The sequence below is a fragment of the Rhinolophus sinicus genome, chromosome 1, assembly GCF_057876585.1.
Source record: "Rhinolophus sinicus isolate RSI-liver-muscle chromosome 1, RSI-T2T, whole genome shotgun sequence".
NCBI lineage: Eukaryota > Metazoa > Chordata > Mammalia > Chiroptera > Rhinolophidae > Rhinolophus > Rhinolophus sinicus.
Window position 1 is genome coordinate 20,574,061 of NC_142501.1, and position 17,440 is coordinate 20,591,500.

The 17,440-nt window shown below is 32.8% G+C and overlaps 1 protein-coding gene across 2 annotated transcripts in view; it reads left to right on the forward strand.

The window, feature by feature from the left end:
• Positions 1-17,440, forward strand: part of BLTP3B (bridge-like lipid transfer protein family member 3B) — a 77,138-nt gene that overhangs the window by 27,993 nt on the left and 31,705 nt on the right. For both annotated transcript variants that reach the window (XM_019732111.3, XM_019732112.3), the window contains 9 exons: positions 7-45; positions 434-525; positions 3,743-3,932; positions 4,499-4,639; positions 5,561-5,731; positions 10,468-10,648; positions 13,109-13,192; positions 15,146-15,328; positions 15,870-15,988. In XM_019732111.3, the coding sequence (XP_019587670.3) occupies positions 7-45; positions 434-525; positions 3,743-3,932; positions 4,499-4,639; positions 5,561-5,731; positions 10,468-10,648; positions 13,109-13,192; positions 15,146-15,328; positions 15,870-15,988 (1,200 nt within the window). The remainder of the gene's footprint in view (positions 1-6; positions 46-433; positions 526-3,742; positions 3,933-4,498; positions 4,640-5,560; positions 5,732-10,467; positions 10,649-13,108; positions 13,193-15,145; positions 15,329-15,869; positions 15,989-17,440) is intronic.

A 17,440-nucleotide genomic window follows, 5' to 3' on the forward strand; every position in this document is an offset into this window, starting at 1 on the left:
TTTTAGATTCCATGGACAAAACTGAAAACACATCCTATCTGTTTGGTGAGTTCTGAATTGCCTCAGAAATAAACATTTATATATGCATATGATTTAACTTCTCAGTTGATATTAATATATTCTGGAATTAGAAATTATACTGCTATAAAATCTGATGATCTCAGCAGTATTTGGTTACTTACAGTTTTTCTCCCGTACTCCTATCATACACACATCTTTCCATCAGATAATAAGTGTCTTAAGAAACTACTGAGCACATTGTTTTTGTATTTGTCTTTTTAGACGTTTAGAGAGAGATTTAAAATGACTGTGATCACTTACTGTTTATTTTGCTCCTAAACAAATGAAAGAGAAAATAGCCTTAAAGAATATTTTCATAATATACATAAAATAAAATATCTGATCATTTACATTTTTAATGTATTTTTATTAGTCCCTGGATAAAGTAATTATGGAAATGAGTACATGTGAAGAACCACGAAACCCTAATGGCCCATCACCAATTGCAACTGCTTCAGGACAGAGGTAAGTTATTTCCATCAATCTGTATGACTGGCAGAGGGAATTCTTACCTATAGTCATCTCTATTATCTTCAGTAATGGGACATAAAATAAAGTCCCCTAACTCCAACCAGTCTCTATTTCAGCCACCTCTCATCAAAGATTTTATAGTTTTAGTATAGTTGCAAAAGTAGCAGAATTGATTTTTAGCCTCTTTTATTCATCTTGCTTTTCTTGATATTTAAATAGTAGTGATCAACCAAAGACACAGCAGTAGCAGAAAATGGAAGCAGAAGAGCTTAGGTATTTTATAAATCAGATGCATATCGTTTATTCTATGCATCCATGGAACTTTTAAGATTCTAAAGAGTTAAAACTGGATGCCTAAGAAAATTATGGGCCTTTTCGGTTACTCTAAAATTCATTAAATAAAGAATGCTCACAGATTGGATTTTGATAGATAAAAATCAAATGCTAATAAAGTAGACGTATGGAGGTCATTTCATAAATCCTTCTTAAAAAGTTAGAATAATTCTAAAAGCACAGATCTTGAAAAAATTGCCTATTTATTTTTGCATTCAATGAATTTGGATCTTGTACTATACATCATTTCCTCAAGGTGGGATTTCTGCACTATTTTGGATTGTGCAGCTATTCATGTCAAATGGTCACATAGATTTTAATGTCATTAGTGCCTCGTCAAATTATACAGCATGGCAGCCCTGAACATTTGTAGCATTCTAGGTGCTGAGTAAAACCAATGATAAAACTACTCAGGGTTGAACCACCTTTATATTAGTGCATTCTATCAGATGTGCAATTTATATTTGGACTACAGATAATAGTGACTGGGAAAAGAGCTTTCACATTAACTTCTTTGTAGTTTATGCATCATCCAGTATTTTGAGATTTTAAAGTTTATATTGTGTTTTCAGGTTTGATAGAGTAGATTAGTAGATTAGAGCAGTTGGTCTTTAAATTGACTAGTTAGAAAAATTAGAAAATAGAGATGTTTATAAGATTATTGAAAAGATCAGGAAAATTGTTATTAATGAAAGACTTATTTTAACGAGGTGTGGCAGAAATAAGGTATTTTGTCAGTGTGTGCTAACTGTAGTTGATAGTGCTCTTCCTAGTTCATGTTTTTATAATATTAATAAGTTTTATGATTTTAGCTTTGTAAGATGATAATCCTTGTATTTTGTTGTAAGACAATATGGTTCATCTGTTTACACATTTTCCAGACTTGTCTGATTGTAACGATCACTTAGGGTGTTTCTTAAATCTAGAGTCTCTTAGGCTCCTTCTTTTGAAATTATGATTCATTATGTAGGTCTATAATGGTTATCAAGAATAAGAATATGTATTTTTAATGATTATTTTATTTATACAACTTAGGGAAACTGATTTTATTTGATTTTGTTCTAGCTAAGAGATTAAAATAGAGGGAAATTAATAAGAGGCTTAGAAGAGACTTGTAAACTGGAATTTCACCCTTTTATCATGGGTGACATAGTCAGAAGCATGTAGACTTTAGTCATTGATATTGCCATCGCCCTTCTGATGGTAAATATTTCAATACAATTGTAACGCTTTTTAATGTGCATAGATTAGAACAGATGGGGTTGGATATTCCAAAGGGCATTCCCACATAATTATTATAGAAATATTGTTTATATATTTCTATATAGAAATATTCAAAATACAGGAATATTTCTACTTAAGTGCCCAGTATTTGTCCTTAGGATCAGAGCAGCTCCTCCCAAGAATGCTGATGAGTTCTTACTCTTTAGTTCTCAGTTTTCTAAACCCAAGGTAGATGGCCACCTCCTTTTATAACAAAACTACCTCATGATGAGTCCAGTCAAGCCAAAGACTACATAAATTACTACATATATACTGTTTCACTGAAGGACTACAGCAACCTTTTGAAATAGATATTATTTTTATTTTACAAGTGAGGAAACTGAGGTGCATAGACTTTTGATGGTATTAATAATAATACATTACCATTAATAATATTATAAATAATATATTTTATGAAATATCATGAGTCAAGAGATGGACTATTTGGTTCATATGCATTATTTTATGCAATCCACATATAACCTACAAAGTATTACCTGATTTAAAAGATAATTCAGCTGAGGCTTAGAATGATTAAGCAAGTCTTGTGGAACTATCTAGTGGACATTTGAATTTTACATTCTGTATTTCCTCTGAGAGATCTGGATAGAGACAAAATTAGGAATAGTGGTCATCTTGATGATAATTGAAGTAATGTGCCAGTTGGGCAAACTTTCAGCATCATTCCTGTCAAAATATATTGATAGTCTATATTCTTGGCATACGGTACTACTCATCATTCTTGAAACATGACCTCTACTTTCCTACTTATCTATGCCTTTGCTCATTCTTTTTCCTATTCTAAGATTTCCCTTCGTTCCCATCTCTCCCTGTGGAAAGTTCATCTTTTTTGCCTGGATGTGTTGCTCCCTAGTTATAAGCAATTTTTTCCTCTACCAAGTGTACTGATAATTCCTTTTTCAAAATACTTAATTACAGATTACCTTATTTTCAGTTACTAGGGTATGCTGCTTTTTCCTCCCCCAGTAACTTGTAAGCCCTATAATGCCACAACTATATTTTGGTTTTCCTTATGTCTTAGCATTATTCTTATAGTAGATGCTCAATAAATATTTGCTGAATTGAATTAGAGAATGTAAAATTTTTCTGCACTTACTCCTAAATATGACATTATATTCCAACTGGAATCTGTAGCCTTCTTTGTGTCAATTAAGCTCTCTTATTTATGTTATAGATGCCAGTTGTCTGGACTAATGCTTTTTGAGAGTAGGCAACTTTGGATACTGATTATAATAATTTACTTTAGAGAATAACCTTTAATTTAAAAAAATCTATTATTTTGAGAAGAGCATTTTTATAACTTAAATGTAACCAGGTGAGATTATAGATTTTTCTTTTCTTTTGTTTTTTTTTTAAAAGCTTATAAGAGTTTATTTGAGCCAAATTGAAGACAATTGTCAGGAAGCAGAATCTCAGTGGATTGAGAAAATACTGCTAGATTATTGTTTTAACAAAAAAAATTTTTTTAACCAAAAGGAATAATATTATGGTAGTTTGTGTATTTGTGTGAGAATATTAACAGATATCTTTCATCTTTTAGCAATTTACTTTTTGGCTTTAGTGCATTATATTTTGTTTTGCTTTATATTTCTAGTGAATACGGCTTTGCTGAAAAAGTGGTTGAGGGAATTACTGTTTCTGTAAACTCCATTGTCATCCGTATTGGAGCAAAAGCCTTCAATGCATCCTTTGAAGTTTCCCAGCTACGGATCTATAGTGTAAATGCAAACTGGGAACATGGAGATTTAAGATTTACTCGTATTCAAGATCCACAGAGAGGAGAGGTAAAGATTTTCTTCTTTTATTTTCTTTAAGAAATATTTTGGGGCGGCCAATGGCTCAATTGGTCAGAGCACAAGCTCTTAACAACAAGGTTGCTGGTCCGATTCCCCCATGGTCGAGTGAGCTACGCCCTCCACAACTACTGTGTTTTCCTGAAAAGAAGACTTAGCTGGACAATCTGCTCTAATGCGTCTTTTGGAGCAAAAATTAATATAAGACCGGGTATTATATTTCATTATATTATTAATATTATATTATATTATTTTATATTATATTAATTTTGTTTAAATTCATGGTCACATAATTCAAAAGCTTTTTGTACTTTATATTAAAATTAAATTATTTATAATAAATGTTTTAACAGCTTTACAGATGAATATAATTATGAAGATGTTAGTGAATTTCTCAGAAGTATATAATTTCAAAAAATAAAACCAGAGAATATATTTAGAATGTCATATGAAAATTAGTGAAGAGCTATATTTCTACTTTTTTTTTTTTTTTTTTTAACAAATCTACATTTATCTTTTGTATGAGTAAGTGAAGCTGATCTCTGTGTTCTCTTTAGGTTTTGACATTTAAAGAAATTAATTGGCAGATGATTCGAATAGAGGCAGATGCTACCCAAAGTTCACATCTTGAAATTATGTGCGCTCCTGTTCGATTAATAACCAACCAGTCAAAAATCAGAGTCACACTTAAAAGAAGAGTAAGTCAACAGTTACCTTTTGATTCATATGATAACTGTTGGGTTTGAAAGGAAATTTAAAATAATTTTTAGGCAAAACATTGGCACATTAACACAATGCAAAATAAAAGGAAATATAGTGCCTTAAGCAGTATTTGAAGAAACATAGTATAATGATAACATTTTTCAGATTTAATATTTAGATTTTTATTTTTCATAGATTAAATAGATTTCTCAGTTGCCACATATTTGTTGAACATTAACTGTTTTATAATTTCATTTCTCCTATTGAATGTTGCTTAGGAGTGGGTAGACAGCACAGCATTATCAGTAATTAACACTACTGCCTTGGGTTAGTAAGATATGACTGGTAATTTAGATAAATAAGGAAGATAGTTACTTAAGGATGTCAGAGTCGAGAGTCCACAATGGATTATGATGAAATTTAATGACAGAGCAATAACTTCTTTTGGCTGTGGCTTAATTAAGGCCTCAACAACATATTTTGCAACACCAGATACAAATTACTATACTAAATTAAATTTGAAAAATTTTTTCAGAATATGACACTTAATATAAATATTCTGAAGTCTGAAATGTTAAAATAGTATTTTAGTTTTAAAATAATTTTAATGCCCCTTTTTCTACTAGCATTTGTTGAATTAATATAGATAATTAGATGATTTATTAGCTATAAATGCAAAATTAAATTATATAAGCACTTGTGCCTATATAACTTGTACCTGTTTAGGTATAGGAATTTGTCACTTTTTTACCACAGTGTCTCCAACACTAGGAACTTAGTAAATATTTGGTGAATGAAAGAAGGATCCATATTTAACTCTATTAAAAAATTTTTAAAAATTGTAATACAAGTACATTATAAGTTTTATTTCTTGGACTAATTTTATGAATCTCTCTCTTTTTTTTTTTTTTGGACAGTTAAAGGACTGCAATGTCATTGCCACAAAGTTAGTTCTAATATTGGATGACTTATTATGGGTTTTAACAGATTCTCAGTTGAAGGCTATGGTACAATATGCAAAATCTCTTAGTGAAGCAATAGAAAAATCAACAGAACAAAGGAAGAGTATGGCTCCTGAACCTACACAGGTATGCTATTAAGTTAACAGGAAAAAAACCCTTACTTTACATGTAAATGGTTTAAAAATGAGAATGGTTAATTTTATTTATGTGAAATAGATTGTAATACTGTGTGTCCAAGAATCTTATATATCTTACTATATAATTTGATACTTTATATCTATGTGAAAACATACATTAAATGTACTTCTATCTCTATAGTGCTTATTTTGTGTGGAGGTCTGTAGTAGGCACTAGAATTAATGATGACATAAAAATAGTTGGTATTATGAATACCTCTTTTAAGGAAGTTGAAAATATACAATTTTTAAATTGCTAAAGTAAGGACAAAAGGAAAACAACCTAGGTAATTATAGTCAAGGGAGGGAATGTGAGAATTAGTAGTGCAGAAAACTAAAACCCTGGGGAATTACTGAAGTTGAACACAAAACTGTTAGACTTCTCTGAGGGCCAGCAACAAAATGGGGGAAGCATAATGAGCTATTTATTGATTATGTTCTTAAAATTAGCAGTACTAGTTTTGTCTGAAGAGAAAAAGGTTGTCTAAAAATCTTTCTCAGTGCTAAATTAAATTCTGAGAATTTAACATGAAGATATTTGTAGAAGGGATAATGAAAATCCCAATGTATAATGTTGTTTGATAATTTTTTAAAAAGTACAATTGAATTTTTATATTAAATGTCATTTGAACATAAATGAATCAGGAGGCTTTGCTAGAATTAAATGACAAAGTTTCATTTAGGGGTCTTAAGTGAATTGCAACTTGAGAAACATTTCCAGGCAATACCAGGAGTGCTCAGAAACAAAGAGAAAAGGTTAGAGTTTTACAGTAAAAAGCACAGACTTTGAGAAGAATCAGTCCTGCATCTTAGCTTCTGGGTTGGCCCAAGACAGTAATCTCCCAGATGCTAGGTTATCTGGATAATGGAACATTCTTTCCTAAGTTCTTCAGATTGTTTAGGATTTGTGTACATCCAGGTATTGGCCCACAATTGAAAAGTTGGAAAGTTTAAGTCATCAGGCTAAAGTAAAGTAAAATTGTTTTCTTAGTTTTGTTAGATTGACTATAGTGACTCCATTTTGTTTCTTTGCTCTTTTCCTCACAACTGTTAATAAAAACTTAAGGGATGTGCACACACAGTGGGATTTATAGATGATGTAATACAGAATTGTACACCTGAAATATATGTAATTTTACTAACAATTGTCACCTCAATAAATTTAATAAAAAAAAAAAACTTAAGGGATGTTGTCAAATCATACTTCTATAAAGCTAGAGTATTTCTTTGGAAACAGAGTAATGTATTTCAGGTAGATAGCTTGTTGGTTATCTGGCCTGGTACATGAAAATGGCATACATTTAGGCTCTCCTAGGACTATCAAATTGGCATTATTTACTGCCTGCCTGCTTTGTCATAAGATACAGGGCTAAACACTGCAGATAGCAAAATGAATATTGTCTGACTCTGTCCAAAAGGATCCCAGAGTAAAATGGGGAATCAAGTATAAAACAAATCATTGCAGTTCAACATAAATGCTAGAGTGCAGATTTAAAAAGAGGGCTGAAGGGACTATAGACGCACAGAGAAGTTTTCATCAACTTCTTGCAGAGATTGGAAAGGTTTCACAAAGGTGATAATGAAATTAAGTCTTAAAATGAGAAGTTTATTGATGAGGGAAAGTGTATCTCAGATGAGGAAATAGAATTTGCAAAAGTGTGGAGGTGTTGAAGGGCATGGTATTTTCTGATATGACTCTGGTGTTACTAGTGCATTGTTTTGGAGAGTGAGATACAGATGCCTCTGCGATATATAACAGCTTTCCAAGTTTTAAGGAAATTGAGTACTACATATTCCATTTTTGAGATGTACTCTTTCTTAAACTTGATCTGCCTGAGAATGTTTCTGTGTTAAGATGTTAAGACTGGTTCTCACATTGCATAATTGCATACTTTACAAATGAAAGACATTCTTATTTGACTTCATTCTTACTGTGATGGATTTGTCCAGGAAGAAAAAAGCCCAAAATGTTCAGGAAATAAGACAGGCAATTTGACATATTGTTATCCATGTTGGAAGTGAATGACCAATGACAGAGTAACAAGTCAGGTGATTTCTACTTCTTTGCTTTAAACACATTAGAAGGAGGATCTAATAAATGCCAGCTATTAGAGTATTAAAAATAATTTTTTATAATAGATCACTTTGTGAATCCTGGAATGTAACTTAAAGGAGTTCAGAGAATTATGTCACATTGCTAAAACAAAACTCACTTCATTCCAATCTACCTATTTATGAGATAAAAGTTTTCCAGAGATTTTGGCCATAAAAACAGTTGCATAGAGAATAATGATGAACCATGTATCATTCTAGCAGTAATATTTATTCAATGAGATATCTTCATAATTCTCGGCGGTAACCTAATTTTGAAAGTTTGTTGAACAGAACACTGGACTGTAGCATAAAATAGCATTTTCCTGGATAGGTAGTCTGAATTGAAGCAGAAGTTTGTGATGACTAAATGTGAAGGGCATTATATGTTGAAGAATTTGGACTTTTTCCTATAGGCATGTGGAAGTCCAAATAGGAAAGAACAATCAAATATGTCATGGTGGTATTATAGAGAATGGGCTGAAGATTGCTAGTCTTAGAGGAGGGGTACACTTGAACCTCTGGTAATGGCTTGAAAGAAAAAATGAACCAAATTGGGGAGAGATGGAAACAGGTGATTAAGGGAGGTAAGGTGAAGAAAAAGTAATAATGAGTTCCACTTTGGAATTGAAAAAAACATAATTGAAGAGGTACAGGAGGTAATATTTTACAATTTTACCATCATAGACATAAACACTAGTCTGTGAAGGCTTGCAGTAAGGATTTACGTAGCTTAGGATGTCATTCACAGAGATGGTAGTTGAAACTAAAACCTAATAGTATTGATGTTACCGTAGCTCTTGTTTATACAATGTAGATATGTTTACATAAAATAGAATATAGATTAGGAAATGAAAGATACAGATTAGGAAACTAGAAACAAGGATAAAATTCTATAAATCTTACCATCACAGCAAAACCAGTGTTAGCATTTTGAGGTAATTAAGTCCTTACAGATTTTCGTATCTAGGTCCTTACAGATTTTTTTGTCTAGGCATCTGCATTCTTTCCTAGTTTTATTAAGGATGTAGTAAGTGTGTATATACAGTTTTCTTCATGTCATTAGTCTTTGTAATCATTCTTTTGTCACTCCATAATACTTCATAGTAGATTAACTTAAGCGTTCACATTTCCATAGTTTCTTTCTTGGGTGGTAGTTGTCACATCACTACTTTATGTATGATACAGAATGTCCTGATTATTTGAGGTACTGAGCGAGTGGATTAGAGAGTGAAATAGTTGCTCAGCTTTACAATTTGACAGCCATCTTTTATCATAAATATTTGCTTAGCCTCATCCTTTAAAAGAAAAAGAAGACTACATTGAAAAGCACGAGATGTTAAGATTATTCATAAGCAAAAGAGTTTATTGTGGCCCACTTTTTCCCCCCTACAGACAGCATCCAGAAACCTGAATCTACCACAGTATTAAGAAAGGGGTTTGTAGAGAGAGTAATGTTTATGTTTTTATTTGTATCAGTGTTTATCTTGATGAAGAAGAGATAAAACATGATTAAAGAGAGTGTTTTCTTTCAAATAGTACCATCATAGATATGAATACAAGTCTGTTAAGGTTTTAAAAGTAGTAGATGGGGAAGAGCTAAGAAAAAGTGATTTTTTTTTTAAGTGAAAATCAGTTTATCAATTAGTAAAAAAGTTTTATTTGAGTCTCTAGTATTAGCAGCTTCACAACTACATTTCATCTTTCATTACTGTGGGCCCCAATTATTTTCATTGAGATTTTCATTTACTGAGTACACTTTGAAATTATTTTATAGTATGATCATACTTCTTAATAGATACGTGTAAGTTGTGTAAATACAGACTATATGTACTTTAATTTTCCATAACTATACTCTTATTAATGAATTATTATTAATTAGAAAGTTTTTAAATGAAAAATTTGGTCTTCATTTTGTTTATTATTACCAAAGTTTCATGTACAGTTTTAAGGCTAATATATCAATCAGATCATTAGATTATTTATGCAGAATTATTGTAAGCTATTAGAGCTTCACATATGTCTGTACACTTCACGAGTATTCTATGCTTTTTGTCTTTGGGGAGAAAAGAATTTGAACTTACAGTCTATTATAAGTCTCTTCTGGTTTCTAACTTCTTTATATTTCCAAGTTCAAAGGACACACCACACCTTATAGGAGACACCAGAACACTTACAGTACTAAATAATAATATCACAAATGCTTTTACAAAGAAGTGATTTATTTCTGTAGGATATATAATAGTGTATACAGCTGATGTATACAGGGCTCAAATTTGTAATCAAATAAGCTGCCTTTGGTAGTTAATAAATATATTTTCTAAGACAAGAAGGGGTATAAATGTGTAAATGTAACTATTCAGATATTTACCAAAACATATTAGGTTCATATTAAAATTGTGTATAGTTCTCCAATTTTTGGATTTTAGTTTTATTCCTATATAAATCAGAAAATATTTTAAGGGAACTGAGTTATTGATGCAAACTGTATTAGCTTATTTTTCTTCACTTTATTCCTAAAAATGTTTAAGTTTTCTTGTGTGAGGAATTTCAAGTATTTAATTTGCAGTGATAAGGCAGTTTTGAATTTTTTAGAGCTCTACAGTAGCCCCATCGACGCTACAAGTGAAGACACCGCAGACTTCAAATGCTCCTGATCTAAATGACGCAATTGTGAAACTGTTCAGTGACTTTGATGTTAAAGAAACCTCCCATCATTTAGTGATTTCTCATCTAGATTTACACATATGCGATGATATTCATGCTAAAGAAAAAGGTAACCTGCTTATTTTGGTTTTTCCAGAATTTATTATAAAACTGGATTGTGTATTATGTAATATGTGGTATACACTATAAGATAACTGATCATAATTTTATCATTAATATGAGATACATGAAAGGTGTAATGTTAAGCATTATATATTGATATGAAATTTTGTTTTGCTTTGGTAGTTAGTACTTCAGCACAATTGTTAGCTATCAATGCTAACAGTAAAGTTAGGTTTAAAAGAATCAAAGACTAAGTAGATGACATCCTTGGAGGATGATGAAGTATTAGACTTGCCTTTGAATTAATTTTTTTCATAATTTTGAAATTGTCCACAAATTGAATTGTTGTCCATACTCCATTTATAATTTGCACATGTGTTTTCAGCTTAGTCGTTTATTTACATTTTTCTGACCCCATCTGCATGGAAACCCAACTATATGGCTGTTTGACATTTCTTGTTTTCCTCAAGGCCCACAAATCCTCCTAAAATTTGGTTAGAAAGTTGAATTTCAGTTAGGAGGTTTTCTTCTTTCCTTTTAGCTTTTGTTTCCCGTATTTTTCCGTATTTTGTAGACAAAGGTAACGGGATAAGCAGGAAGCTGTTCTTGGTTACTTTGAAAATCTATGGTTCCCTAATCTAGATGCTGGGGCATTTCTGTTTCTCTGGCCCATAAATGCTGGAAGGGGCCAGCAGGTAGTCCTACCTCTAGGAGAGTGGTTCTCAAACTTTGCTGAGTGTGAGAATCAAGCTGAGTAATTTTTTTTTTAATGGAGATGCTGGGCCTGTATAGCTCAGACCTGAATCAGAATCTATCTCTATGAAAATTGTTGCTCTGGATTTTTAAAGCTGAGAGAGTGAATTTTGAGACTGATCCTGGATACTTAGCAGTAGAAACTATCCTGCCTTCATCAGTTAAGGCTACCAGATCACAGCGTGGAACGGGAAAGGTGAGGAAGATTTGGAATTCGGAGAATATGCTTAATGATGTTATTTGAAGGATAACCCCTCCACCAAAATATTTCCCTCATTGTACAGATCTGTAATTAGTTCTCTGGTGTTCTAAAATCCAGAAAGATCTGAAATGTTCTTTATGAAAAACTCATTTGCTGGGAAAATTCGACCTAAACAAACACATTGCTATTTGTCATCTTTGTTTTGCCCACTTAGTGTAAATCAGGGGTGTCAAAACTGCAGCCTGCGGGCCAACTGCGGTCCGCAATCCATTTTTAATTGACCCACAGCAAATTCCAAAAAGATATTTAGTTTACTTAAATAAACCAAGTGAGGCAATACATACTTCACCTCGAGTGAGTGGCCTGGCTGTTTGTGTATTTTACTGCATATGGCCCTTGGTAAAAAACGTTGAAAAACGTTTGGACACCCCTGGTGTAAATGCTTGAGATTTTTTTTTTTAAGAGTTATTATGTTTTATTAATCAGTGCTGCCTCAGAACTGTTGTATGATATGCCTTGTGTACACATACTACTTTCATAAAACCTAAAGAAATTGTGGAACGTTTGGCTCCAGGGGTTTTAAATAAGTGATTATAGATCTGTACTAGAAATTCTGCTAGTTGAGATACATTAGAGTTAACAAATGAACATAGAGAGTGTGTACATAGCTGTACCTTAATTTGTATTGCTTTGTCCATATTGTTCTAAAATTTGATTTTTGTATTGAAGTTACACTGACTTGTTATCTACTTCTGATCTTAATGTAGTTACGTGACCTTGGACAACTTACTTAACCTAATAAACTCAATTTCCTCTTCATAAGAGGCAGGATGATATAGTGTAGTGGTTAACATTTCCTGGGTTCAGGGGTGGCTGGTTAGCTCAGGGGTAGCTGGTTAGAGTGTGGTGCTGATAGCACCAAGGTTGCTGGCTCGATCCCCGCATGGGCCACTGCGCCCTCCTTTAAAAAAAAAAAAAAAAGATTTCGTGGGTTCAAAACCAGCTGTACACTTACTAGCTGTATGACCTTGGCCTATTAACTTCTTTGTGTCTGTTTCTTTATCTAGGGGCAAAATAATAATAGTATCTATTTCATAGGGTTGTTATGAAAAGCAAAAGAATAAGTGTACCTAAAGGATTTAAAACAGTGCTTGGCATCTGGTTAGGGCTGTAAAGACAAAAGTTGTGCTATTCTTGTATCCTCATGTTTTAGCCTAGTACCTTGCAAATCCTGCTCCAAAATCTAAATATTTCTCACCGTTCCTGCTCTACTCTTTGATCTGGTAACCTTCTATGATGGAAGCAGGATAATTTCTACTGCTCAGTCTCCAAGATCAGTCTCACTACTTATTAGATTGAAATGTATTTCCTAAAATCTTTAATGTATTATCTGTGATAACAGAGAGACAGTTACTACTGCTTGGACTGCAGCTGTGGTAAGTTAAGTGTTTCTGATATTTGCTTAATACTTTTTTTTTTTTTCTCTTTCTCTAATCTTTTTTATTTTCCCAGAGTCGAACAGACGTATTACTGGAGGGGCTATGCAACTGTCGTTTACACAGCTAACTATAGATTATTATCCTTATCACAAAGCAGGTATGTATAACAATCTCTTTAAATACGTAAATCTTGCTTTATAATTATATGGCCAATTTGTTTCTTTTTTGTTTGTTTTTTTATTATTTTGTTTTAATTTTTTAAAGGGAAAAGAGATCAAGACATTTGTTATTCCCTCCCCACCACAGTATCTTCCCAAGAGAATAAAATTGCCATAAAAAATATTCATGGATTTTATATTGAGGTTTATGTAGATAATTAGAAAGTATAATTGTTAGAAATTGGCAATATGTATAATTTTTAGAAATTGACAATATTCTAAATAATTAGTTTAAAACTTAAAAAAGTCATAATTCAGAGGACATATATTTGTGTTATTTTAATTGTAACAAAAGCAAGTTATTAATATGTTTGAATTTTTAAATGACATATTTAGTTTTTGGGTTTTTTTTTAAAAAAAAGGAGGGCACAGCTCACAGTGGCCCATGCGGGGATCGAACTGGCAACCTTGGTGTTATTAGCACCATGCTCTAACGAACTGAGCTAACTGGCCACCCCTATTTAGATTTTTTTTTTTCCCCAAGTCAAGTTGTTGTCCTTTCAGTCTTAGTTGTGGAGGGTGCTGTTCAGCTTCAAGTTGTTGTCCTTTCAGTCTTAGTTGTAGGGGGCGTAGCTCAGCTCCAGGTCCAGTTGCTGTTGCTAGTTGCAGGGGGCGCAGCCCACCATCTGCTGCAGGACTCGAGGAATTGAACTGGCAACCTTGTGGTTGAGAGCCCACTGGCCCATGTGGGAATCAAACCGGCAGTCTTCAGAGTTAGGAGCATGGAGCTCTAACTGCCTGAGCCACTGGGCCAGCCCCTAGATATTTTTTAAAAATTAAAAAGAATAAAACAAAAGGGTAACAGTGATTTTAGCTAAATTGTAGGAGTCTAGGAACTGTTTAAAAAAAATCTTTTCTATACTTTCTAAATATCATCAATAAGTAAGATTTAATAGGCTCCTTGATAATCAAGTATTGGTAGGTTGTCCCCCAAATAATATAAACAAAAAGTAGTGTCTTTATGGCCAAATTAAGTAATTTGACCTTAAACCCACCTCTGCATTTTGGTGGTACATGGCTTTTTTTTTTTTTTAATTCACACAATAAACTATAATGAGTTTTCTAGGACTTTAAAAAGTGATAAGATATTTCTGTTCATAAATTTTCATTTTCCAGTGTTTGTCACCTCTGTGTCAGTGCCTGACAGAATTTAACATTTAGACGGTCTGTTTTGATTTTCGCTTGCAGGGCTTTATTTTACATTGTTCCTCCTGATTCATAAGTTACTTACGTATACTTAAAATAATTTTACTATAGAAATCATTCATATTGGGAAGTGAAACTTTCAGTCATAAAGTAGATTTTATTTTCTTAACCCTTTTATGTACATAATGCTTTCTTTAGTTGCTATAGAAGACCTAATAATCCTGATTTTTTTTTAATTTTCTCTCCAAAAAAACATAGATATGTTTTTATGCCTGATGTCCATCTTGAGGATTTTTATTGCTTTCTTCAGTTTTTTAATAATCCTCATCTTATCGTTTTTTTATAAATTTTTGTTAGTCACTTTACAACAAAATCTTTGATGAAAAGATTTTTTTCTTTGGTGGTATTTTCTGGGATTCTGCCTCATGGCAATATGCCAGGAAGTTGAGTGTTCATGAAGATTGACTAGCAGTGCTGCTTCTCATTGAAACTTTGAGTGATATTCATCCAATGGTGGGTTCTAGATAGAAACCCTCCCAGGTTATTTGCTTTTTTGATATTCTTTTCCTCTATTCTAAATGTCCATATTTTCTATGAGTAAAATCTATAGTAAACGAAGGCTGAAATTTATTGGAAAATTAAAAACTCCCTTGAGAATATGAATAAATCTCATTAGAAGCATTGCTATAGTAGAATAAACGAAAATTGAGAACTTTTCAGTAAAATTTCTGTTATTCCTTTAACAGGAGATAGTTGTAATCATTGGATGTATTTTAGTGATGCGACCAAGACAAAAAATGGATGGGCCAATGAGTTGTTACATGAATTTGAATGCAACGTTGAAATGCTTAAACAGGCTGTAAAGGATCATAATGTAGGTTCACCTCCTAAATCCCCAACACATGCCTCTCCCCAGCACACACAAACAGGTATTTTACCTATAACAACATTATGGCATTCCCCTAATATTAATTTGTGTGTGTGTGTGCGTGCGTGTGTGTGTGTGTGTGTGTGTGTGTGTGTTCATAATATGTTCTGTGTAAGTAAGTATTATGTTTAATTAATGTATAAAAATCCTGTACCTTATTCATACCAGAGTCTTATGGAACAAAGCCCTTTTTAAATTAACATGACGAATATAAGAGTAATATCCAGGTAGAATATTTCAGACACTTAAATGGCTAGTAAATCTCTCTTTTTAACAAGAATTCCAGCCAAAAGTTATTATATGATACAATATTAAATGTGATATAACTATGATTTCTATTTAAAGGATAAACATCACAAAAAAAGAATAATCATCACAATAACTTACATTTTTATATCAATTTATATATAAGGTATTTCTACATATATTAATCTCATTTGAGAAATTAGAGTTCATCTATATTTATAGTAGCTGTAACAATAATAAAAGAATGACTTAGGGAAAAATTTGCAATAAATTGAAAAGAGTTTTGTTTCCCACAGAGAAAGACTCAGCTCTGAAAGGGACTTCCAGGACACCATCAGTATTATCTCAACAATCCAAAGCTATGTTAATGTCTAGTTCTGTTGTGGTTAGACTTGCAGATTTCATTGTATACCAGGTATGTTTTACTTTTTAAATTACATCTTCTGGTAAATACTTTTTGTATCTCCCGCAAGCAACTCTTACAAACTAATGCCACCGTTTTATTTAAAAATGGCCAGTTTTATGAAATGGTTAAATTAGACAGGACAGAAAATATCAGCTCACTGATTTTTGTTTATGTTGTTAACCAGAATTAGGCAAACTGTGAGGTTAAGGTTACAGTCTTCAAGGTTGCCAAGTCTGCGCAAGACTTCTGACACCAATTCCAAGGCCAGGGGTTTCCCTAAACTACCCACAGATTCAAAATTCACTAGAAAAATTCACAGAACTTGCTGAAATCAGTTATATTCAGAGTCACATGTATTGTAGGGGAAAGAATACAAATTAGAGCCAGCCATAGGAAGAGAGCATAGAGTGGAGTCTGGGAGGACAGGAGAACTTTCTTGTCCACAGGACACATTAGCCTCCTGACATGGATATGTAACAGTATGTATGAAATGCTGCCCACATAGTTGAGTTCAGTCTCCAGGTGACCCAAAGTGTCTATCCTCTAAACACTATTAAGGCTATCCAAGTATGGCCAGCCCCACTCTGAGATATCTTGTGAGCATGAACTATCAGTAGTGGTCTGGGGTCCACCATCAATGGGAAATTCCAAGAGTTTGGACTTACCTCCCAGGAGCAAGGACAAAGGCCAGACCTCTCTTTGGAGGTCAGATTCCTTATTGCACAATTGTCTCAGTGGAAGAAACTAAAATACCTGTTTTGCTTTACTGAGCTGCCAAGTATTGGCTATACTGTGAATATAAATATATAGCTAAGGACTCTGTCCCATTTATACTAACCATCTTACTCAGTCTGTAATCTCACGACATAGTCTAACCTCACCGTCCTTTGAGATAAACACAATATGTGACTTATTTAAAAAAAAAAAAAAAAAAAGGATTTCAGATGTATATTAGCATTTATGAATTGTTCTCGTTCATTTTGATAAGCGTATGGCTTTGAGACTTAGTTTTCTATCTGAGCAGTTTTCATTTTACTTACTGGTTTTCAACTAGGGCCGATTTTGCCTCCCAGTGGACTTTTGGCATTGTCTAAGGACAAGTTTGGTTACCACAGTTGGAAAGGGTTGGTGCTGACATCTAGTGGGTAGAGACCAGTGATGCTGCTAAACATTGTATTAATACAATGCGCTGGACAGCTCCCACAACAAAGAATTATCTGGCCACAAATGTCCGTAGTGCCAATTTTGAGAAACTCTAATTTAACAGTTATTTTCTTATTGTGCAATTGCTTCTTTCTTTACATTCTGTATATAATGCATCTTATTTGAAGCAGACTTTAAATCATGAGATTTAAATAATTTCATACGGAAGTGGGGGAAAGAAATTATCCATAATCTCGAATGCTTGAGGGTGAAATACAGTAAAGAAGTCCCATATACACAAACACACCGAAACAAAGC